Source organism: Phoenix dactylifera, chromosome 15, assembly GCF_009389715.1.
Source record: "Phoenix dactylifera cultivar Barhee BC4 chromosome 15, palm_55x_up_171113_PBpolish2nd_filt_p, whole genome shotgun sequence".
In the NCBI taxonomy this organism is placed as follows: Eukaryota; Viridiplantae; Streptophyta; class Magnoliopsida; order Arecales; family Arecaceae; genus Phoenix; species Phoenix dactylifera.
The window spans coordinates 2,730,416-2,755,149 of NC_052406.1; the positions used below are offsets into that span (position 1 = coordinate 2,730,416).

Genomic DNA, 24,734 nt, shown 5'->3' on the forward strand with positions numbered 1-24,734 from the left:
CTGGAAAAATCCATGCAGAGCTAAAAACTAGAGTTTGAGAAGGACTAAATTAAGCAATGCAGAGGGCAGGAGCAGAAGCGGCTCAATGCATTTAGAGCCCTAAGGCGAACTCACTAAAAAAGATCTTTTTTCTTTCTGTTTTATTTTTGAGGCCTTCCCTGCAGTGGGCCGGCCTAAGACGAACTCACTAAGAGGGATCTTTTTCCTTTCTGTTTTATCTTTGAGGCTTTTTCTGCAGTTGGCTTTCTTTGGATTGGGGCTTAGGCGACCGCCACAGTCGCCTAAGAGTTGGGCCGGCCCTAGCAGAGGGATATTTTACTATTGCAAAGAATTTTTGATTCTTAGCAACCAATACGGGCTCGTTTGGTTCGCGGAAAGCATTTTCTCTCGTAGGAATATAATTCCCGAGTAGCAGATTTCTGGAAAGAAGATGTCTGGGAAAGTACTTTTGGCATGTTTGGTTGACCATGAGAAAGTGACAGATTTTCAGAGTGCTTATGTTTGGTTGACCATCCACTTTCCTAAAAAAATTATGTGTAATTTCTATTATATCTTTAATAAAAATTAGATTTTTAATGCCTCTTTAATACTGAAGGGCCTTTTTGGAAAAAAAATAAAAATGTTTCGATTTTCGGCTCACAGGAAAGTAACTTTTCCATGTTTCTCATGGAAAATACTTTTCTATGAAATGTGGAAATCATATTCCCACGGAAATATAACTTTTCCGTCTTTTTCCTTTGAAAACTCCAACCAAACAAGAAGCATTTCTTTACTTTCTCGTTGACCACACTTTTTCTATTTCTTTTTCCGCGAACCAAACGAGCCCTATAAGAAAAATTATCTTTAGAAATGTTGTCCCTATTTTTCGAGATATTATGCTTGGGTTTTCCTTGCGTCCTTGCGAGTTTTTTTTCCCCCTCGGTGTGTCTCTTCTTTCAAATCAGCTTGGAGAAATTTATCCATATAGTATTTTGTTTGGGAATCCAAAAATACCCTAATTCTCCATTAAATATGTAGAGTTTTGCAACTTCATCTAAAAAGATTAGCTAAAAATTATTATTTAAATTCCTTCACCTTGTAAATTATATAAGATCTTTCTAATGCATAACTAGTCAATAGACTAGAGCTAAACATCTGTTTGCATGAATCTTCACATACTCCAAATGCACAACAAGCACAATTAATATGGAAGTAAAGATATGCCAGCATGTATCCTTAAATACTTCTAATAAGCAACTAGTGCAATTGATTTGAAACTTAAAACATGCATATATGGATCTTTAAATGCTCCATCTGTTTAAATCTTGGTATCCTCGATAGACTAAATGTATAAATCCAATCTAATCCAACCCATACACAACTAAACATATACTTGTACGAGCCCTTACATGCTCCCTCTTGTTTAATCTTTAATGTCGCTATCATGCTAAGAGCCCAAATCCATTCCAGTCCAATTCTTAAACACCATGATCTATGGGCAGCAAAAAAATTTCCATGCTACAATATGCTCAAGACATCACTCAAAAATGACCAGCTATAAATTATTATTTAAATTTTTTGATCAAAAGCTTCCCGTCAACAAATTCCAAGATCCAAAATCTGATTTCCAAGGTGTATTAGGCTCCTAATTAGATAGCAAAAGAAAAGAAAAAAAAAGGGAAACCAAAGGAGTAGAAAATTCTAAGAAAGAGAAGAAAAAGATTGTGGAAAGCTCGAGTCAGGACGACACTAATTGTGTGAAGCTTCCAGTGTGCTTATCCTGCACAAGAACTACAATCAACTGTTCCACATGCCCCTATTTACCCTTTGAATCTTGGAAGTTTTTGAGAAGCAATCAACTGATTTATCAGATTCACATCAAAAGAACTGTCTTACTATACAGGTTCACCAAAAAATGAATACAGTAGGATTCCAAATTACTTGGAGATCAACCTTCTCATCATGACTGGCAGCAGAACCATCACAGATCTCTCTCACGCTTTGAATCTGGTTCATCTCCTTTGTGGCCAATGTGCTCATGCCGCTCATCAGTCTCCAGTGCAACCAACTGAGGTCCATTTCTTCTTTCATGGCTAACTAGTCCATTGACACTCATTTGACCCAATGTAGAAGCATGCTTGCTTTTGATCTGCCGGCCTCCCCGGATCTTTGGACCCCAATTCCTCTCTGGGTTCGGAACGAACCGCCGCACCTTCTCAGCTTGAGTTTTCCAGGATGCGGTGACTGCTTGAGCAAAATTTGCCTGAACATTTAAGCATCAGGTAAAACAGTAAATCATGGGTAAAGAATTTCAAATTAGGAATGAAAACTCCAAACTAGCATGTGACTGATCCATGAAATTTTGATCTAGTGGACTGACATAGAACTGCAAGAAACCTGGTCAAGATTTCAGAGGTTGTCCAGACAAACTTGGTGATTAGATTTCTTTTATGTTCACAACACATTGAGAGAAGAGCAATCCAAAGTAAAATACACAAGTTCAAATACTAGAAGATGCACCACACAAGACTCGAATGCATAACCTCCCCCAAGAACAGGCGCAACTCGTGCAAGGGCGTCTATTGGTTTTCCTTTTGCTTTTTTTTTTATTTTATTTTGGATTCAAAGGGAGGTCAGACCACCCAAATTTTTAAGCACGTTTATCTCTTGCATCCAACTACTATTAAGAGTACATTGTAACAGAAAGCCGTTAGCCTCTCAACAATCATTCTGTCATTTTATATTTCCGGGTCCAATTAAATTAAACCAAAGTAGAAACAAGTAGTCAAAATGTGGACAATGAATGAATCTAGTCAAATTAATGAAAAGATTGAGCTGCACCCGCAGAGTTGGTTCTTTGGAAAGAATCACTGTTCCTGGCTGATTTGCAGGTCGAGTTTTCACCGGATGATTGTTGACCTATGTAAAGGAAAAATCCATATCAATAGAGAAACCGCTCGATCAGTTATAAAAACAATTCAAGATTCATAATTAGCACACTAGTTACAAAGACTGAAAAGATAGTCTATAAAAAGTGGAAAAGAATGGAAGAAAGCAGAGGTCGAGGATATCATGTATCTGATACTTGAAGACTAACACTTACTGAGAAGTAAATAAATAAATGAGAGGTAAACTACCCAGCAGCGCATGATGTCCCAGATGACATCCATTGGGGCATCAGTTTTCAGTGCTAGTGGATTCACATGGCTGCCTGAGATGCGATACCCAGCATTAATCACCGCAGAGCGGAGCATGGCAGCAGGTGGAGGGGTACATTTGAGAGTGGTGCACAAGTTGTGAAGACTGACAAATAGAGGGACATCAGGCAACTCCTGCATGCAATAAACTATCATGATAAGTGGACATATGCTGGGAGAGAGGGAGAGGGACAGGGAGAGGGGGAGAGAATCACTATTGTGTTCATCATAACTTTGTCATTGTTGCATGACTCAACAAAACTACTAAATCAACAAAGTTATGTCTCAGACAGTAATTTCACCTATAACCTTTTATAAAAAAAATTAATGTAAACACTTTTAAGTTCCCCACTGACATGGATAGTGTCACGCTCCCCTGCCCCGTGTTCCCCCTCATGTGGCCCCCACGTGGGCACTGGGTGCCTCACGTGCCTCGCGGAGACGGGGGCTGTGAATTTGGTATCAGAGCTGAGGACGGCTCTTGTCCGATGGTGGGAAGGGTATTGAGGCCCAATAGTCCCACATCGGAAAGACTCGTTCCAGAGCCTGAGCATATGAGGCGGGTGTCTCCTAATCCTGCAGACGCGTTTTAGGTAGAAAACAAAATCAGGGAGGGGTGAAGGACGCTTGCGTGAAGCTCCGGAACCGAACAATATCTGGCAGGGGAGCCTCATGTTCCCCTCTCATGTGCCCCCACGTGGGCACTGGGTGCCTCACGTGCCTCGCGGAGATGGGGGCGTGACATTTAGCACAGATCTATTCGTCTAAAAGAGCTATACTTCTGTGGTCCCTATAAAGATTTTCCAAAGTGTTTGTTTGTTATAGGACTATTTCCCACTTTTGCTTGGAGCATACATCGAAAATTGTGGACAATAGCATAGTTTGTTGACTACTTGGTATTGTTTCTACTAACAAGTAGAATGCAAGATAGTAGGCTGCATTTATCATGGTTATAGCTACAACCAACATTTATGTTACCATTAACCAACCTGTTTCAAAGTATGAAAGGTATCCATAAAAAAATATTAGCAATATAGAAAGGCATTCTATGACTCAAGAAGAATGGAATTGCAAACATGAAAAGCAATGTTATACCTCTAACACTGTTGTAAGTACCGCTGAAATTTTCTCATATGCAGGATATCTATCCTTCATGGCTTTAACATTTGCTAACATAGAAGCCACCCATTCTTGGTCATGTATAGGAGCAGACCATATAGGTCCTCCCATGTTGAATTTCTTCCCACAATTACTGCACTCTTGAGGAACAACAGGACCAAAACCCGGTGCATGCTTCACACTGTTGTTCTTAAGTTCATAAAGAGACCAGAGAACAGAACTCATAAGATGTATGTAATGGTGCAAAGCTGGATTACATGATCTAATGAAAGATTATCATCTGTGAGAAAAAAGACTAACGTGAGTCAACAAGAAGATCACCTTAATTGAAGTCCTCCCAAGACTTTGCAGGTGAAAAGAATCACAACCAATACACTGATACACATATGAGAGTCTAAGAGGAGTGTTCTTCACTTCATTAGCAGAACTGCATATTAATTGACAACCAAGAATATCCACTGATCAACAAAGAATATATCATGCAGAATAACATAAACAAGCAAGAAAGCAAACTGCCTAACTAATTATAAAGGAAATAGCTAAGTTCTACAATTAAATGAAAGGGATAGAAAATGCACGTGAATATGCGCACGAAAACCCGGATATAGAAATCCATGTGTACAGAGAGGATGGGAACAATATAACGCTTATGACGGTTTGCGTGGGTCTGCATCGTAAGAGCACAAAGGAAAAGAAGAAAAGAAGAAAAGAAGAAAAAAAACTGCATCAGTTGATATGTTGTTGAGTAAAAGAACTGCATATGGATGTCAAAGCACCTCAATGCAGGCAAGAAGGATCCTCAATGCCATCTCATGGCAATATTTTCCTTTCAATGGATAGGAACCATACCTGATTTGCACATCAGCCAATAATGTAAGCACTCAAAAGTAGCAAATTTTCAGTTTAGCTGAAGTATGGAATCTTACTTGGAATAGCAAACTGCTGCATTGCCCCCGCAGAGCACTGCTAAATCAGTAGCCGTGCACATTAACAGACCACCATCCACAACTGTCTGGATTGCAGAGTCCAAGAACACAGAAGGTGATCCATAGGGATCAAGATCAACCTGATACAACAGCCACCAATACAATTTTGAAAAATCCATGAAGTCAGGTCACATCCTGATATATACCATTTTCTAGAACTTCAAAGTTTGACGATGATGAAATCTCACATAGTAGCTGATAGAATACTGAATGTGTTATTGTAAAGAAGCTTTCTTCATATTATTGTCATGGTTCACATCCAGAAGGAGACTAATTATCACATATATAAGTTCTTAAATTAATGTGAAAATAAACCTTTGGAGTAATGTCCCTTCAGATTTTTGTTCAAGGCTATTAAAGCAAGTAGGATGGTATTACTAACACAAGAATCATTTTCATATATAAGCACTTGGAGGAAAACTGATTGTTTGTGTCTAGGCTACTTTATCAAGACTACTTAAAAAATTCAGAGTAACTCAGGATCATTTTTGGTATCAGAGCTATCACCAACAGAAAAATTCTCATGCATTCCAGGTAGCAACACTCCATGAATCATCAAATTCACATGATCTTAAAAACTTAACACCCCAGATAACTTAAAGATTGGGGGTCTTTGGATGCCAGAAGAACTTATTGGCGTGATAAGAACAACTTGGCAAGGCCTCTTATTTTAAATTTAAATTGGAAGAGAAGAACTTCAAAGAGATAGGGTGGTGTTTAGCACAACCATCTCTGTTTTCAAGGACAACTACTTCCTTCTCCAGGCTTTTTTATCCAATCCAGAAAAAATAGGGATAATATATGCTTGCCGGCTTCTCCTTCTCATTGGTTTGCTCCCGCTTTCCACATACGAGCTAAATCAAAACCCTGACAGGTGATAAGATCTTCCCGGAATCCAACTCATGCTGAAGTTTAGTCCATGTATCCTTTTATTACCAAAAGCTTGCAAAGACAAACATTAATTAACTTTTTTTTTATATTAGAGTAAGATGGATTACCAGAAGCACAACTTGACCTATAGACCTCCTTTTGCAGCATTTTATTTACACAGTTGACTGCAAACACTCAAATTTCTCTACCAAGCTTTTTCATTATTAATTCAGTTATTCTGGACCTGGGAAAAAGACCTAAATAGCTTCTCTAATGACAACCAAGTTAACATATTATGTGAAGTGATTTACTACTCATTCATATTAACAGGCATCACCAATTTACCTCTAGCACTACTTGAAAATTTGTATCTTGCCCGTGAATGGTAGCATAAAGTTGTTCCTTCACCAGAGCCTCTCTACCACCATCAGCACCCATCTCCTTTAACATCAATTGTTATTTATTGTTGCCACTGTCAGAATTTCTTTTCATCTTTATTATCATCTACTGTTGCTGTTGTTGTTAAAGGGAAGATGAATCCATTCATTTATTGAAACTTGAAAATTGTTAATTACAAAGATAAGAAAAGAAGAAGAGAGGGGACAGAGAAAAAAGAAAGAGGAGTAATCCATGCATAGGAGTTATGGGAGAGCATAAAGGATCCCAGAAATAGTAAGAGGTAGAGAGTGGATGGATGATAACTTCCAATTAGAGAGTGAAGTTTGTCTTTGCTGCCGAGGAGGACAGACCAGTCCTTGAAAGAGCTATATTATGAATCAATGAATTGCCCTGATCTTTCTTTCTGAGAAAAACCTTGAATTGTTTTCCTTTCAGGCCATCCAACACAGAGCTAAGACCCTCTTATACCATAGTTGCTTCTATTTGATTCTTCTTTGGCACCATAAGGTCCAGAGAAATGAGAGAGAGGCAGGTCTGCCTTTAATACCCAACACTATCACAGTCAGTCACCACTGTCCGCACACCACCTATGCATTCATTCCATAATGAAAGGGTAGTGGGATGGGGTAGGTAGAAGGAAAAGGTATGACCTTTGAGCGGAAGGTCCATACTATTTCCATCAAAAGGCTAAAAACAAATCCAAGCACTTGGTAAGAAAAACTCCTACTCAAAATGCCATGTGCCTTCAAGATTTGCACAGGAAAAGTTTTATTAAAGTATAAAAAACTGCCACGTTTTCCAGCGAATATCTTCTCATGCTTCCATATTAAGAAATTGTTCATGTTTTATATGCAGAAATCACGTATCTACTTGGGCTACACTGTTTTGCAATGGGCAATGGATTTCTGAAACAATACCGCTTTTGAAGCAAAGATTTTAAGAAAGATGAACTTAAGATGCATAAACGGAAGGGAACAAAGAATACCACATCAAATTCTTTTGGATGGGTGAGCATGTATACTCGAGCATCAGCAAGATGAGCTTCCACCTTTGAAGATGCCACAGAGCCATTGAATTGTACATTTCTCTTGCAAGCTTCTATACATACTGCAGCATGGCAAGTGACACCATTCATATCCCATCCAAAGCATTGTCCTTACACAAAATACCAGCATATGACAGTTCTATTGAGAAATAGAAAACTTGAAGATACCTTTATCACAATCTAGAGCCACGATTTGACCAAGTTCATCAATTTCACGGGCATATCTAATAGATCTTAATCCAGAAGCAGCCAAAGCCTGCAGACTCATGATGAACAAGAAACAAGTTTATGATTGATTTCAATTTTCCCCAAGTGGATTTACGAATAAGAAACTCATTGAAGAATTTTCAGTGCTGCATAAGATGAATCTGACTTCCTTATGAATCATTATATATATATATATATATATATATATATATAGAGAGAGAGAGAGAGAGAGAGAGATAGAGAGAGAGAGAGAGAGATAGATAGAGAGAGAGAGAGAAGGGCTAGACTAGGATCCAGTTAAGCAAACCTCGACTCAAATCCAATATCAATGATTCGAGTTGTTTGATGTGATCTACTATCTTTAAACTGCTTATATACTAAAATTTATGTGATTTGGAGGCGTCTAATCTATATATCAAATGATCCAAAAATTGAACAATCTAAATTACATGAAATAATGCATGTTTTTTGACCAATTGATGCATAGGTCATGGATCTCGAAGTTGTATGATTTTTGGTGTGTAAGCAGCTTAAAGGCACTAGATCACATCCGAAGGCTTAAATCATCAATGTAGGACCCCCATTATCCCATCGGGATCTACTGGATTAGAGTGGAGATCCATTCAACCAGACCTTCGAGTGGATCTCCTTTTAGATCCAGTCAGATCTATATTGAATGATAGTCCCACAACAATAATCTGAGTTATTGGATACGATTTACTATCTGTAAATTATTTATACACAAAAAAAAAAATTTGTGATTTGGGGATCCCTAGCCTATGCATCAAGTCTCAAGAAATTGGATAGTCCAAATAACATAAAATTATGTATATTTTTTAATCACTTGAGGTATAGGCTAGAGGTCTCGAAATTATATGATTTTTAATGTATAAGTAGTTTGAAGACAGTAGATTATATCCAATAGCTCGGATTATTGATGTAGAATACCCCTTTATCTAATGAAGACTTGATTGGATCTGAGTGGAGATGCACTTGAGTGGAGCCAAGTTCAGCTGAGAAGGAAAATTTAAAGATGTACCTCAAGGACTTTGGGTGCCTTCAATTCTTCCTTTTCTTTTGAAGCAATAGTCTTATGAGATTCTCTCAAGATAGTTTCCATTTCATATAGAGATTGATTTAGCTTCATCTCACAATCTTCCTGTGGTTCTTCATCTTGAACAATGTTTGATTCCTCTGATATGGGTCCTGGAGGCGTACCCTCTGGCATCTTTGATGCTAGATGTGCCTTTCTACTAAACTTTGTAGCATGCTCTTCCTTGCATTTTGAGATAAAAGTTCTCAAAATGGCAATGGACATATCTCTATTATTAACCTGATCACAAATATAAAAATTGTCATCAGGCAAAGAAGAACACAAGTGAGACATGCTGAAGCAGTGCTTTTGATTAACAAAATTACAAATTTTGGACCCTATGATGAAAACAGCAGAAGTAAGAAGAAATTAACACAAGAAAAAAGAAAACTTCAAACCCATGGAAGTTTTATGGAATGGATAAAAATTGTAAAATATCAAACTATCCAGTTACATGCCAAGTTTAACCAAAGCAAGAAGCTCACAACTAGAAAAACTAGCAATGTATCTCATTGGTCAAAAGAAAAACTATAAAATGTTATGATGCTAGCCATTGTTCAACTGATATATTAAGTCAATACAGATTCTAATTGTTTGTGTATTTTTAACTTCCTATTTGTGATCGATAGTAGCTTCTAGCTAGATTGATTAGAGGTACCCAAGTTCTTTCTCACACCAAGAGGACTTAAATTTGTTCAGTGATTGATATAAAAAAGAATAACACGAAAGATTGAAGAAAGAGAAGTTGATTTAATTGATAATGATTGTAATACAGCATCTATGTAAACCAATAAAATAATTAACCATGACAAGAGTTTGACTCTGCTGCTCCAATCATGAGAACTTTTTCACTCAAATCTAACTTGATTCCTTTGCTTATAAGCGAGTATTGAACCACTTCCCTGATAATGAATGATCTAAAAATCCATCGTCAACTTCACATGTTACTCGAACTCCACACATGATCAGGTTTATCCTCCACTTTACGGTTCTCTCGGTCTTCACATGCGAGTAAGTTAAACTTCCATTTTGTAGATTTTCAACTTTCATATGCCAGTAGGCTGAACCTTCACCAATTGAACATTCAATTTATGTCACTCGACCTTCATATAGAAGCAAATTGTATCTCTATTCTATAGGTCACTCAACTTCCACATATGAGCAAGTTGAATCTTCGCTCTATGAGTAGAATGGGATCTATATTCGTTAATGGCTGAAAAAAAAATCCACCGCCATAAAAGATTTCAATTCCTGAAATCCTAGGAGGAGGGTTAAACCATGCGCTCAATGGGTTATGCAATCTAAGATAGAAAGCAAATGGCATTTGGCAGTATTGTTGCTGTTATGTCCAATGAGCCAGAGAGAGAGAGTGAAGCCTTCTTATCTTTATTAGAAACAAGAGAAAGTTATTTTCAACAATATTTTTTTTTTTGGATGGTGGTTACTGGTAGTTCTCTTACACAAGTAACTTCTTTTGGGTTGTTCTTGCAAATTACTTTGCTATTTCCTAAAAAGTTTTCACTAGGAAGATAATTCCAGCAGTAAACCACCCAATATGTTCTATTGTATGAGTGGCAAGTGGCGACTCATGATTCCTCCGCACGGTCACGCATGATTTGTTCCCAAAATCTTGGATTAGACTATGGGTGTAAACACTAATTCACTTTCATTTGTTTCACATTTGACACATAGCTCACGATTACAGGTAATACTTGTCACGCCCCGAGCCCGAGGCGCGGCAGACGCCGCACGCCCGCACGGCGGGCCGCGCAGGCGTGCAAGGCAACGGATTACATCAAAGCAAATACAGATGTTCAAACTTATTTGAGGGTAAATCACAGATGCTTAAAATTGACATAAATAATTAAAGACATTCAAAAGCAGTCTTGCAAAATTCCAAAATAACATATACCAACATAATTCAAATGTCCAACTAAACTAACTAAAATGCCAATAACTGAAGAATCATCGGAAACTCTAACGCACTCCCCAATCCCGTGCAATCAAGCCTCTGGATCTGAAAAAAATGGAGAAAACAGAATAATGAGCTACACTAGCCCAGTAAGCAATAAAATATCCCAGAGTGGGGTCAGAGCATATCAGATCAAAATACAGGACAATGTTTGAAACAAATCACAAATAATATCATTTTTGTTTTTATAAAACTCTGATATCATAATCTCAACATGATAGGCTACGGCCACGTAACCCAGTGGCATGGGTTGCACAAAGTGCCAGAAACCACTATTATTAGTCACCGGTGGCCACGGTGTCCAGAAACCACTATTCTAATCACCGGTGGTGCGGTGTCGAAACCGGTTCCTCACAGATTACAAGTCGACAGGTCCAACGTATAATCCCCATTGGCGGGGCCAGAACAGAACAGATCATAGCCATGCTGAGAATGCATATATATAGAAAGTAGATTTCATAAATTATCCAATCATATTTTGCGGATTTCAAAGCATACAACATAATTTTCAAATAACATTTAATATGTCTGACCCATTTTACAGAATACAAAACATTTATCAGAATTTAATCTATTTATCAAATAATTTGAAAATTACACTTGAAGTATTAAATTACTTACCTCTTCTCGCTTAATCCCTACTTCAGATAGGCGGATCAGGTTCACCTATTTAAATTTAATTAATTCCTTGTTAATTTCAAAGCTAAGCAAAAATTCAAAAATAATACTATTGGGCGCAGCCCAACAGGGCCCAGAGTTAGTCCATAATGAACATGGCCCGATAAGGCCCACATCAGACACGGCCCAATGGGCCTACATAGACTCGGCCCAATAGGGCCCTCCCAAGGTTGGCCTCTAATTTGTTCATTTATGCAATAAAAATTCGTTTCAGGGACCAATGTCTAATTATATAGCACCGTTCCGTAATAAAACTTGGGTAAAAGGACCAAACAAATATAGTTGAGGGCCTTTATGTAATAAATCTTTCCTACAGGGATCAAATACAAATTTCAGAATACCTTTTTGTGAAATAATATACTATCAGGGGCTGAACTGAAAAATTCCATTTATTGGCCAAATGGGTTCGGATTTTGGGTTCCGGGTTTCGGGTTCCGGGTTTGGATCTGAACTAGGCCCAAGTTGGGCCCACAAAGGTACTGCCCAACTGGGCCCAACCGGACTGGACTGGGCCCAAGTTGGGCCTGCAATGGATAGGGCCCAACGGGCCCAGTTTGGCCCGTGATGGGCCTCCTCCTTCCCCAAACCCCCCACGGACAGGGGAAGAAGGAAAGACAGAAGAGAGAGAGAGAGGGGCGGCGGGGTGGCCGGCCTGGGTGGCCGGAGGTCACCCCTCGGTCGATGGCTAGCCGGCCGCCATGGCGGCCGGCGACTGTTGCTGTGGCCTACAGGAAGGAGAAGCAACCGACTTGGTTGCTTGGGGCTGAAACAGGGAGAACAAAATCCATGAAAGCAAGGAGGAGGGAGGCTTACCGGCGGTGGCAGAGGCAGTGGGATCTCGATCGAGGCTGCTCAATCCGGCGATCAAGCGGTGGCGACGGCGACGGCGACGCTTTCTGAAAGGGAAGTGGATCCCAAAACAGGGGAGGGCACGGGTGGTGATGGTGGTGGATCCGGCGGCCCGCCAGCCACTTGGGAGGCAAGAGCAGAGGAAGAAGAGGGAGGAGAAGGAGGAGAGGAGGGGGGTTCGGTGGTGCCCTAGGGAAGAAAGGGTGGGGTTTTTATCGTCCCCACCATAACGGCCCTCCGCCGCGAAAATCGCGGCGGTCGGGCGAGATCCGCGGCCGTGAATTGGCCGCGGATTGGCTAGGAGGCGCCGCGGAATACCCGCGGCGTCCTTGCCCCTTTTGGTCCCCCGGAGGAGCCGGAGAGGATGGCGATCCTCTCCGGTTCCTCCCATATCAGGATCGGGGCTGAAGTCGGCTGGGGCTGCCGACTTCAGCCCCGTATCTCACATTCTCTCCCCCTTAAGAAAATTTCGTCCTCGAAATTTAAAAAAAACTCTAGGTCTTCCAAATTTAACATACCTTAGCTTGCAAAAAGGTCCGGATATTTTTCCTTCATCTCGTCCTCCAGCTCCCACGTGGCCTCTCGTTTTGAGTGATTGCTCCACTGGATCTTAACATAAGGAATCGTGCGCCTCCTCAACACTTGCTCTTTTCTATCAACCACTCGTACAGGCTGCTCAGGATATGTCAAATCTTCTCTAAGCTGCAAAGGGGCCACTTCTACCACATGGCTCATATCTGGAATATACTTTCGTAACATAGAAACATGAAAAACATTGTGAACTCCAGACAGTGAAGGTGGAAGTGCCAATTTGTAAGCCACAGCTCCTACTCTTTCCAGAATCTCAAAGGGGCCGACATAGCGTGGACTGAGTTTTCCGCGTATTCCAAATCGCATCACCCCTTTAGTAGGAGACACTTTCAGAAACACATGATCTCCGATCTGAAATTCCAATTCCCTTCTTCTATTATCTGCATAACTTTTCTGTCTGCTCTGAGCTATCCGGAGGCGTTCCCTGATCAGCTGGATCTTCTCTACTGTTTGTTGCACAATCTCGGGGCCCATAATTTTTCTTTTACCAACATCATCCCAACAGATAGGTGATCTACACTTTCTTCCATATAGAGCCTCATAAGGTGCCATTTGAATACTTGCCTGGTAACTGTTATTATATACAAACTCAACTAAAGGCAAGTGACGGTCCCAAGAACCTTTCATATCCATTACACAAGCTCTTAGCATATCTTCCAAGGTTTGAATGGTTCTTTCTGATTGGCCATCAGTCTGAGGGTGGAAAGCTGTGCTGAAGCTCAGAGTGGTCCCCAAGGCTTTATGCAAACTACTCCAAAAGTGAGATACAAACCGCGAGTCCCTATCGGAAACAATGGATACGGGTACTCCATGCAACCTCACTATTTGTTCAATGTAGAGCTCTGCAAACTTTTCCAAGGTCATTCCTACTTTGAATGCCAAAAAGTGTGCCGACTTTGTCAATCTGTCCACAATCACCCATATAGCATCATAACCTTTAAGAGTGCGAGGCAACCCGGAGACGAAGTCCATAGTGATGTGTTCCCACTTCCATTCAGGAAGTGGTAGGGGCTGCAACAACCCTGCCGGTCTTTGATGCTCTGCTTTAACTTGCTGACATGTCAAACACCGAGCCACAAATTGTGCAATTTCTCTCTTTATATTATTCCACCAAAATGTACCTTTCAAATCCTTATACATCTTAGTACCCCCAGGATGCACTGTATATCCAGTATTATGAGCTTCCTTCATAATTTCATTCTTTAAATCGGAGTCATTTGGAATACACATTCTGTTCCTGTATCTCAATGATCCATCCTCATGAAGTCTGAATTCTGATTGAGAACCTGATTCAATATCACTTCTAAGCTTTTGCAACTGAGGGTCATCTGCTTGAGCAATCCTGATTCTCTCTATCAAGGTAGGTTGGACACGTAAGTTTGCCAATTGTGCATCAGAGTCATGCCAACATACCTCAATTTCTGCTCTCCTCAGATCTTCCAGAATTTTCCTCTGAGGTGAGTAAGGCAGCAATACTACCAGTGGATTTTCTGCTCAGTGCATCTGCTACCACATTAGCTTTTCCCGGATGGTAATGAATAGACATATCATAATCTTTCAGTAACTCTAACCATCTTCTCTGTCTCATGTTTAGTTCCTTCTGGGTAAAAAGGTATTTCAAACTTTTGTGATCAGTGTACACCTTACAAGATTCACCATATAAATAATGTCTCCAAATTTTTAATGCAAACACAACAGCAGCAAGTTCCAGATCATGAACGGGGTAGTTCTCCTCATATGACTTTAATTGTCGGGAAGCATATGCAATAACCTTATCATTCTGCATCAGTACACAACCCAATCCTTTCTTTGAGGCATCACTGTAGATGGTATAACCTTCGCCACTAGAGGGAAGGGTAAGGATGGGAGCGGACACCAAACGTTGCTTAAGCTCCTGGAAGCTTTGTTCATATTTATCTGACCACTGAAACTTAACTCCTTTACGAGTTAGTCGAGTCAAAGATGCAGCAATAGAGGAAAAATCCTCAACAAATCGTCTATAATATCCTGCTAGGCCCAAGAAGCTGTGAATCTCAGTAACACTATTGGGTCTACTCCAGTTGACCACTGCCTCGATCATCTTTGGATCCACATAGATACCCTCTTTAGATATTACATGCCCTAGGAACATCACACTGTCTAGCCAGAATTCACTTTTCTTCAACTTACCATACAACTGCTCTTGTCTTAGGGTTTCCAGTACTAACCTCAAATGTTGCTCGTGCTCGGCCTGGCTCCCAGAATAGATCAAGATATCATCAATAAAGACTACTACAAATTTGTCCAGAAAGGGTCTGAACACCCTGTTCATCAGATCCATAAAAGCTGCAGGGGCATTTGTCAGTCCAAAAGGCATGACCAAAAATTCATAGTGCCCATAACGAGTACGAAAAGCAGTTTTAGGCACATCTTCAGCCCTTATCTTTAACTGATGGTACCCAGAACGAAGATCAATTTTAGAGAATATCTGAGCACCCTTTAACTGATCAAATAAGTCATCAATTCTTGGTAGAGGATACTTGTTCTTTATTGTTGCTTTATTTATCTCTCGATAATCAATACATAATCTCATACTACCATCCTTCTTCTTTACAAATAAGACTGGAGCTCCCCAAGGTGAAACACTAGGTCTGATGAAACCCTTATCAAGAAGATCCTGCAACTGCTCCTTTAATTCCTTCATTTCAGCTGGAGCCATTCTATAGGGGGTCTTAGAGATTGGTGTGGTACCAGGAATTAAATCAATTGCAAATTCAATTTCTCTATCAGGTGGCAAGCCAGGAAGGTCTTCCGGAAAGACATCAGGGTATTCATTCACTACTCGAATATCTTCCAATCTTTGATCTGATTGTCTGGTATCAACCACTGTGGCAATATACGCCATACTCCCCTTTCTAAGCAGCTACTTAATTTGCATAGCGGAGACAACTCGAGGGGAGGTATAAGCACCACTCCCTACGAAGCTGAATTCGGTATCTCCAGGGATCTGAAAGTTTACCCGTTTCTCATGGCAATTAATGGTGGCAAATTGTGATGCTAACCAGTCCATACCGAGGATTATGTCAAAGTCATGCATATCTATAACTATCAAATCAGCAGGCAAGTCTCTACCTACTATCTGAATCGGACAAGTCTTGCAGACCTGGTTACTAATCATCCCGCTCCCGGCAGGAGTGCTAACATGCAGATCATACTCTAATTGCACATAAGGCAGGTCATGTTTTTGCACAAATGTAGATGACACAAAAGAATGCGTAGCACCAGAATCAAATAATGTATGAGCATAAACAGAAGCAACTGGCAATGTACCTGATACCACAGTGTTGGATGCCTGAGCATCCTGCTGAGTCAGTGCATAAATACGACCCTGTGTGTGCGGTCTCCCCCCTTTCTGCTGCTTAGGAGAAGAAGGCTGAGCTGACTAAGCCGGAGCATGATAAGTTTGCACTTGCTGGGTTCTTGTAGTTTGAGGCCTCTGAACTGATCGAAGGTCCTGTTGAGGACACTCAGCTACCTTATGACCCTGCTGGCCGCATCTGAAACAAGCACCGGATAATCGTCTACAGTGTTCAGTCTTATGCATACCACCACATGCATCACACTTATGCTTCTCTTGCTGAATAGTTTTTCCATAAGATCCTTGCTTCCCTGATTGCCAAGATTGATTATGAGATTTTGCAGTCTTGCTAGAATTCTGTCCACTGCGAGCATCGTAATCTCTGCTTCTCTTCTTTTGTTTCCTATCTTTGGCATCATATATTTCTTTCCAGACAATTTCCAGATTCTTAGCCCTATCTACCAGATCATCATAGTTCGTCGAGTGTATTGCGGCCAAACTCCGACGTAAGTGAGGCTTCAATCCTTCTTCAAATCTTCTCATCCGGGACTCTGCATCCATGACGAGGGTGGGAGCAAACCGAGATAGCCTGTCAAACTCTGCCTCATACTCATCCACAGTCATAGTTCCTTGATTCAGATTGAGAAATTCCCTCTCTAGCTCCCTCAGGCGACTGGAGGGAAAATACTTGGAGTAGAATGCGGTGCGGAATCTTTGCCAGGTAAGTGCCTCCTGCTCGGGTGCCAATGTGCACTCCACAGACATCCACCAATGATGAGCTCGGTCCTGAAGCATATAGGTGGCAAATCTGACCTTTTCTTCATCGGTGCACTCCATTGCCCTGCAGGCTTTCTCCATTTCATCTATCCAGGTTTCAGCCTCTTGAGGACTAGTAGTGCCTTTAAAAGCCGAAGGTGCCATTCTCTTGAATTCTGCAATACTCCTTCTTTGCTCAGGAGGAGCAACATCCTGCTGGACTGGTTGCTGAGGTTGTTGCCTCTGTTGGCGTACTAACCCGACGACCTCCTCGATCAGTTCGAGCACCCGAGTTTGATTTCCGGCAGCAGCTTCTGGAGTTGATTGACCCTGGGGCCCTGAGTTATGCGATGCCTCGCCCGTTTGGTTAGTGGGGGCTCTTCCCCGAGAGCGCCCAACCATTCGATTCAAGCTACGGACACGGCGAGGCGGCATTCTGATTCAATGAAAATATATAAATTTTAAAAATATTTATCCAAACAGAATAATACAAAATAATCAAAGCAAATGAACATTATCCCTTTGTCTAGTTACTACCCCATCTCTCAACTTTCCAACGAATCCTAAGGATCTTAAAACTTAGGCTCAAATATGACTGTTTCAAACATAATCCCTATGAATCTGAAACCTAAGCTCTGATACCACCAAATCTGTTACGCCCCGAGCCCGAGGCGCGGCAGACGCCGCACGCCCGCACGGCGGGCCGCGCAGGCGTGCAAGGCAACGGATTACATCAAAGCAAATACAGATGTTCAAACTTATTTGAGGGTAAATCACAGATGCTTAAAATTGACATAAATAATTAAAGACATTCAAAAGCAGTCTTGCAAAATTCCAAAATAACATATATCAACATAATTCAAATGTCCAACTAAACTAACTAAAATGCCAATAACTGAAGAATCATCGGAAACTCTAACGCACTCTCCAATCCCGTACAATCAAGCCTCTGGATCTTGAAAAAAATGGAGAAAACAGAATAATGAGCTACACTAGCCCAGTAAGCAATAAAATACCCCAGAGTGGGGTCAGAGCATATCAGATCAAAATACAGGACAATGTTTGAAACAAATCACAAATAATATCATTTTTGTTTTTATAAAACTCTGATATCATAATCTCAACATGATAGGCTACGGCCACGTAACCCAGTGGCATCGGTTGCACAAAGTGCCAGAAACCACTATTATTAGTCACCGGTGGCCACGGTGTCCAGAAACCACTATTCTAATCACCGGTGGTGCGGTGTCGAAACCGGTTCCTCACAGATTACAAGTCGACAGGTCCAACGTATAATCCCCATTGGCGGGGCCAGAACAGAACAGATCATAGCCATGCTGAGAATGCATATATATAGAAAGTAGATTTCATAAATTATCCAATCATATTTTGCGGATTTCAAAGCATACAACATAATTTTCAAATAACATTTAATATGTCTGACCCATTTTACAGAATACAAAACATTTATCAGAATTTAATCTATTTATCAAATAATTTGAAAATTACACTTGAAGTATTAAATTACTTACCTCTTCTCGCTTAATCCCTACTTCAGATAGGCGGATCAGGTTCACCTATTTAAATTTAATTAATTCCTTGTTAATTTCAGAGCTAAGCAAAAATTCAAAAATAATACTATTGGGCGCGGCCCAACAGGGCCCAGAGTTAGTCCATAATGAACATGGCCCGATAGGGCCCACATCAGACACTGCCCAATGGGCCCACATAGACTCGGCCCAATAGGGCCCTCCCAAGGTTGGCCTCTAATTTGTTCATTTATGCAATAAAAATTCGTTTCAGGGACCAATGTCTAATTACATAGCACCGTTCCGTAATAAAACTTGGGTAAAAGGACCAAACAAATATAGTTGAGGGCCTTTATGTAATAAATCTTTCCTACAGGGATCAAATACAAATTTCAGCATACCTTTTTGTGAAATAATATACTATCAGGGGCTGAACTGAAAAATTTCATTTATTGGCCAAATGGGTTCGGATTTTGGGTTCCGGGTTTCGGGTTCCGGGTTTCGGGTTCCGGGTTCAGATCTGAACTAGGCCCAAGTTGGGCCCACAAAGGTACTGCCCAACTGGGCCCAACCGGACTGGACTGGGACCAAGTTGGGCCTGCAATGGATAGGGCCCAACGGGCCCAGTTTGGCCCGTGATGGGCCTCCTCCTTCCCCAAACCCCCCACGGACAGGGGAAGAAGGAAAGACAGAAGAGAGAGAGAGAGGGGCGGCGGGGTGGCCGGCCTGGGTGGCCGGAGGTCACCCCTCGGTCGACGGCTAGCCGGCCGCCATGGCGGCCGGCGACTGTTGCTGTGGCCGACGGGAAGGAGAAGCAACCGACTCGGTTGCTTGGGGCTGAAACAGGGAGAACAAAATCCATGAAAGCAAGGAGGAGGGAGGCTTACCGGCGGTGGCAGAGGCAGTGGGATCTCGGTCGAGGCTGCTCAATCCGGCGATCAAGCGGTGGCGACGGCGACGGCGACGCTTTCCGAAAGGAAAGTGGATCCCAAAACAGGGGAGGGCACGGGTGGTGATGGTGGTGGATCCGGCGGCCCGCCAGCCACTTGGGAGGCAAGAGCAGAGGAAGAAGAGGGAGGAGAAGGAGGAGAGGAGGGGGGTTCGGTGGTGCCCTAGGGAAGAAAGGGTGGGGTTTTTATCATCCCCACCATAACGGCCCTCCGCCGCGAAAATCGCGGCGGTCGGGCGAGATCCGCGGCCGTGAATTGGCCGCGGATTGGCTAGGGGGGCGCCGCGGAATACCCGCGGCGTCCTTGCCCCTTTTGGTTCCCCGGAGGAGCTGGAGAGGATGGCGATCCTCTCCGGTTCCTCCCATATCAGGAACGGGGCTGAAGTCGGCTGGGGCTGCCGACTTCAGCCCCGTATCTCACAATACTGATAAGATTATTTTTATAGTTATCAAGTAAGAAAATTACAAAGGACATAGTTTTCTAAGCTACGAACAATGTAACTAGTTCAATATCTAACCAGAGATTCACATTGATAACAATGAAAAAGGAACAACTTTTATTGACAATACAGTAAAACCAAGCAAAAAGGACCAATCTTTACCCAAGAAAAACCCAAAACAACAGAAGAACAGCTAGAAAACCATTAAAAGAAAATCAAGAAAAAGGGTGCGGAATGCAAAACCGGCACCTGGGTTTTGTTATAGAAGACTCTGTTGCCGGAATGCAAGAGGATCTCGGCCTCCCCTTCTTGGACGATGGTGTACTCTTCGAACTTCTCTCCGGCGTCGCCCATATCAAACTCCGACTGCGATTGTTCGAGGTGGTGGAATCGACGGCAGGAGGCCGAGGAACAGAAGGAAAGATTCCATTTTGATGGAATTCGACGCAGTCTTAGAGCTGTTCCGATGAGGAACCGCATCCCATCGGATGAAACACATCCAAATTCGAAACGAATCACACCGTTGGCGCCACGATTCCGGAGGCCGCACCTCCCGGGAAACCCTAATTGCTCGCCGCTGGCGCATGTTAGAATTTAGCTATAAAATGTTGCTAAAACGAACGCAGAAACGCCCAAGAATAATATGGGCCTAATGAAGCTACCGTCCCAGAAGCCCATATAAGTTGTTGAGTTTTTTTCTCTTATTTTCCTTCTAATAATGACCCTTGTACATATTTTATATATATATATATATATATATATATATGCAATACAAAATTAAAAAAATCCTAGCCGATCAAGTGGGATTTTAGCCATCTTATTGCATCTCTTTTATAGTATCAGAGCCTATCTTGGCATCACTATCTTCCTTGTACAAATTCAGCGCTTCTTCTCATATCAAAGATTCCTATCCCAATAATGTCAACAATATCACATTCTTCACCCAAACTAGAATCCTCTCCCGCTACATCCCTTGTAATCTCTAATATCTCAAATCTAATCCTAATCAAGCTTAATGGAGGCAACTATCTTTTTTGGAAGTCTCTCTTTGAACTAATTTTATGAAGACACAAGCTTATGTCCTTCATTGACAGCTTGTTTTCACCACGTATTTGTCTATGTCAGGTATCTTTCACTTTTTTTGAAAAAAAAACCTCTAGAAAAAGGGTTAATCCCTTCATGTTGTTTTTATTCCAGACCCCTTCACTTTCTTCAACTCTTCTAGTAACTTGGCTAGCTGCTCCCTTTGTTCCTTCAAACAATTTTTCATTTCAGTTCTGGGTTTAGGGGAAGGAAGGGGGCTGTGGCGTGTTCAAAAAAAAGGCTGTCCTGGGTCGGGAGAGTCTTCAGCATATTGGTCACAATCATCAAAGACCTGAACCGGAGGTGCTTGAGGTGCAGTAGAAGGAGCTGACTTATTGATGGCTCGGTTCGACGCTTTCCTTTTGGGCTAACAGAGCCTTGAGAATGTCGTGAGTGGTTGGTTCAGGCGGAACCGGGATTTCGGGTTCATCAGACATAGTAAATATAATAGGGCATTCATTAAGGGCCGAAGAATCACTGACAACATTCTTATTGCCAATGAGCTGGTTCGGAACTTTCATCTTTCTTCTGGTGCTGCCAAGGCCTGCCTCAAAGTAGATCTTCGGAAAGCCTACGACAGCGTGAACCGGCAATTTCTCTTTCACACCTTGAAATGTCTTGGGTTTATTGAAACCTGGATCTTGTGGATTAAGGCCTGCATCGGTGACCCCATGGTTTCCATCCTTGTCAACGGGTCCCCCGTCGGATTCTTCCAATCTCAAAGAGGGCTGCGACAGGGAGATCCCCTGGCCCCATATCTTTTCGCTATTATTATGGAGGCGTTTATTGTTCTTCTGGAAAAGGCGATGATCAAGGGTGCATTCAGGAGTATGAAATTAGGTGTCAGTATCCAAATTTCCAATTTCTTTTTTGCTGACGACCTCCTGGTTTTCTCTAAAGGTGATCTTCAGTCCCTGGCTGCCATCCAACAAGTTTTCCAAGAGTTCGAAGCTCTATCTGGCCTCTCTATCAGCCAAGAAAAAAAGAGTAAGCTTGACTTTCACCGGGCCTGCACTTGTAAAGCCTCTATCTGTCAGAGACTTGGTATCGAATAAGGTGGTGGGAGACTGGGGTGGTAAGCAAATATGACGGTCGGCTCCATATGTGTAGAACAAATAGAATAGAATCTATTTTTTTTGAAAACATTTTTCCATTGGATTCAGGTGAGGGGATGGTTTTCCCTCTCCCAAACCCCCTCCCCTTCTATTTAAGGAATGCTACCCCTACCCTCCTCGAGGGGGATATGACTAATTAGTATGTGACTAATTAGTAGAATTTTTATTCTATCATATTAATAACATTAATGATTATTTATACATTCTTTTTTTTTGCATTTTATACATTTTATGTATATAAATATACATTATATATTATTATATAATATATTAATACATATATATTAATAATTATAAACTATGATTATAAAAAATCTAATTATTTCTTAATATAAAATTAATTTATTTCTTAAAGTAAAGCAGTTATAGCAATAATTATAGCGTATAGCGAGCGGATCGGTCCTAAGAAAAGATAAGATAAGTATAAAGATACAATCCAAATTAGAATGAGACATTCTTCTGGTTTCATTCGGAAAAGGAAGAGATAGGACGAAAAAAAAGAAGAATGAATATCGACCGTTCCAGTATTCCAAATCGCACTGTAAAAAAGAAAGGGAGGGAGAAACATATATATATGGGATATATCTATATATATATATATATATATATATATATATATATATATATATATATATATATATATATATATATATATATATATATATATATATATATATATATATATATATATATATATATATAAACATATATATATGGGATATATCTATCCATATTGAATTGCGGATACATCAATGATAGAATCATTTCTGATTGAAACAAGGTTTATCCAATAGAAGTAAAATGATAGAAATCATTATCTAATGAATTCAATGATCCAAAATAAATAAAAGAGATGAGTGAAATTCCAATTGGATCTTGGTCTCAAATCAAAAGGGGATATGGCGAAATTGGTAGACGCTACGGACTTGATTGGATTGAGCCTTGGTATGGAAATCTACTAAGTGGTAACTTCCAAATTCAGCCCGATGGGGATGCTGATAATGACCTATCTTTCTTACTAAATGGATTTGACAAATCATTCCTTTCAAAACCGGTTTGGGGCACTAAAGACGAACGGAAAGTTAAAAAGACTCCCATTTTTAACTCACTGATTCCATTTTTTGCACGACAAGCAGTCCAGAAATAAATGATCGATGCCTTCAATCAGCGGGGTCTCGCACTTCTCCAACACATCCAACCTATATGCTTCATGGTGTGAATGTGATCAGATGCTTTTTTTTGAATTAATGCTACACTATCCAAATCAGCCCTTCCTTATATAGTTGGAGTCACCTTAGCTAAGCAAGCCTAGGATGCTCTCTCTAAATCGTTTTGCTTCTCTTGCTCCTTCTTATATCATGACTATGAAACGGTAGCTTCATCATATTAAAAATGGATCATCCTCTATGCAAGATTATCTCAAACAATTTAAAGTTCTTGCCAACAAGCTATTTATATGTGGATCACCAGTAAGTGATGATGATATGCTCATTTACATCTTGGATGGATTTTCTCCATCTTATCGCTCATTCTTTTCTTCAATTTGGGTTCGTGCTTGCACCTGTCCTCTTTCTCTCAAAGAAATAAATACCGTATTAACTTGTGAGAAAATTAGTCTCGCAGAAGAGGCCTCCATGCAACAACTACTACATTTATTGCCTCAAAACCTACTAAAACATTCAATCCAGGTCGTGGTTCTACTCACCATGAAAATAATCAGCATCATAACAATGGCCTACATCCCAATCATCCTTGAAGTGATGGCATCGTCCCTTCTCCTAATGAGACTTCGTGTTTCTTTTCCTCACATGGTCGCTTTTCACGGTCTACTCATCCAACTTGTCAAATCTGCAATAAGGTTGGATATATTGCTCTTGATTGCTATCATCGCATGAACTATGTATATCAAGATCGCCATCCTCAAAAAACATTTGTAGCTATGGCCACTGCTACCTCACTCACTGACAACAATACTTGGTATTCTGACACTAGTGCCACTCACCATATCACCGCCGACCTTAACAAGTTATCGGTCTCATCAAAATATGGCAGTTCTGATAATGTCCAAGTTGACGACGGACAAAGTTTGTCTATCTTTCATGTTGGTTCATCTTGTATTATTAGTCATAAAACTAAATTTTACTTGTCCAATGTTCTTCATTGTCCTAAAGCCTCAACAAATATCTTATTTGTAAATTGTTTCTCCATGATAATACACTACAAGAAAATACATATTCAGTCACTAAGATTCTAGTCGCCGAATAACCATATTTGGTTGCCGAAACCTTTTCGCAACTAGCATACTCTTCGTCGTCGAACCCTAGTCACTGAAAGGTTTTGGCGACCAATATTGTGTGGTCACCTAAGGTACACCAACAACGACCAACGTTTGGTTGCCGAAGAAAATTTTCAGCGACCAAATTTGTTGTCGCTAATTTCAACGCCGACCAAATAGTTGGTCGTGGAATGTTTGTCTTCCGCTACCAAAAAAAATGGCCACTGAATGTCTATCTTCCCCCACCAATAGTTTGGTCGTATAA

The 24,734-nt window shown here is 40.9% G+C and overlaps 1 protein-coding gene across 5 annotated transcripts; it reads right to left on the reverse strand.

The window, feature by feature from the left end:
• Nucleotides 1-1,669: 1,669 nt before the first annotated feature.
• On the reverse strand, nucleotides 1,670-20,612 carry LOC103704210 (probable tRNA (guanine(26)-N(2))-dimethyltransferase 2). 5 transcript variants are annotated; one of them, XM_039134099.1, is made up of 12 exons: nucleotides 20,246-20,607; nucleotides 8,842-9,135; nucleotides 7,764-7,851; nucleotides 7,536-7,657; nucleotides 5,222-5,361; nucleotides 5,072-5,144; nucleotides 4,874-4,962; nucleotides 4,617-4,722; nucleotides 4,272-4,484; nucleotides 3,117-3,311; nucleotides 2,821-2,898; nucleotides 1,670-2,242 (listed from the first exon to the last, which is right to left on the reverse strand). In XM_039134099.1, exons 1-12 carry the CDS (start codon nucleotides 20,474-20,476, stop codon nucleotides 1,961-1,963), a joined length of 1,911 nt encoding a protein of 636 aa, XP_038990027.1. In that variant the 5' UTR covers nucleotides 20,477-20,607; the 3' UTR covers nucleotides 1,670-1,960. The 5 variants fall into 5 exon arrangements, with proteins under 5 accessions (XP_038990027.1, XP_038990028.1, XP_038990031.1 ...); XM_039134102.1 differs by having other exon boundaries at nucleotides 1,999-2,242; nucleotides 3,083-3,311; nucleotides 20,246-20,610; XM_039134100.1 differs by lacking the exon at nucleotides 2,821-2,898 and having other exon boundaries at nucleotides 20,246-20,609.
• Between the last annotated feature and the right edge of the window lie 4,122 nt (nucleotides 20,613-24,734).

Coding starts and splice junctions, on each gene's coding strand:
- LOC103704210 (XM_039134099.1), bottom strand. CDS start 20,476: ATGCGGTTCCTCATCGGAACAGCTCTAAGACTGCGTCGAATTCCATCA. Junction 3,312..4,271: donor TACTTACAACAGTGTTAGAG/GTATAACATTGC, acceptor TATTGCATGCAG/GAGTTGCCTGATGTCCCTCT. Junction 2,243..2,820: donor CCAAAGAACCAACTCTGCGG/GTGCAGCTCAAT, acceptor TTAAATGTTCAG/GCAAATTTTGCTCAAGCAGT.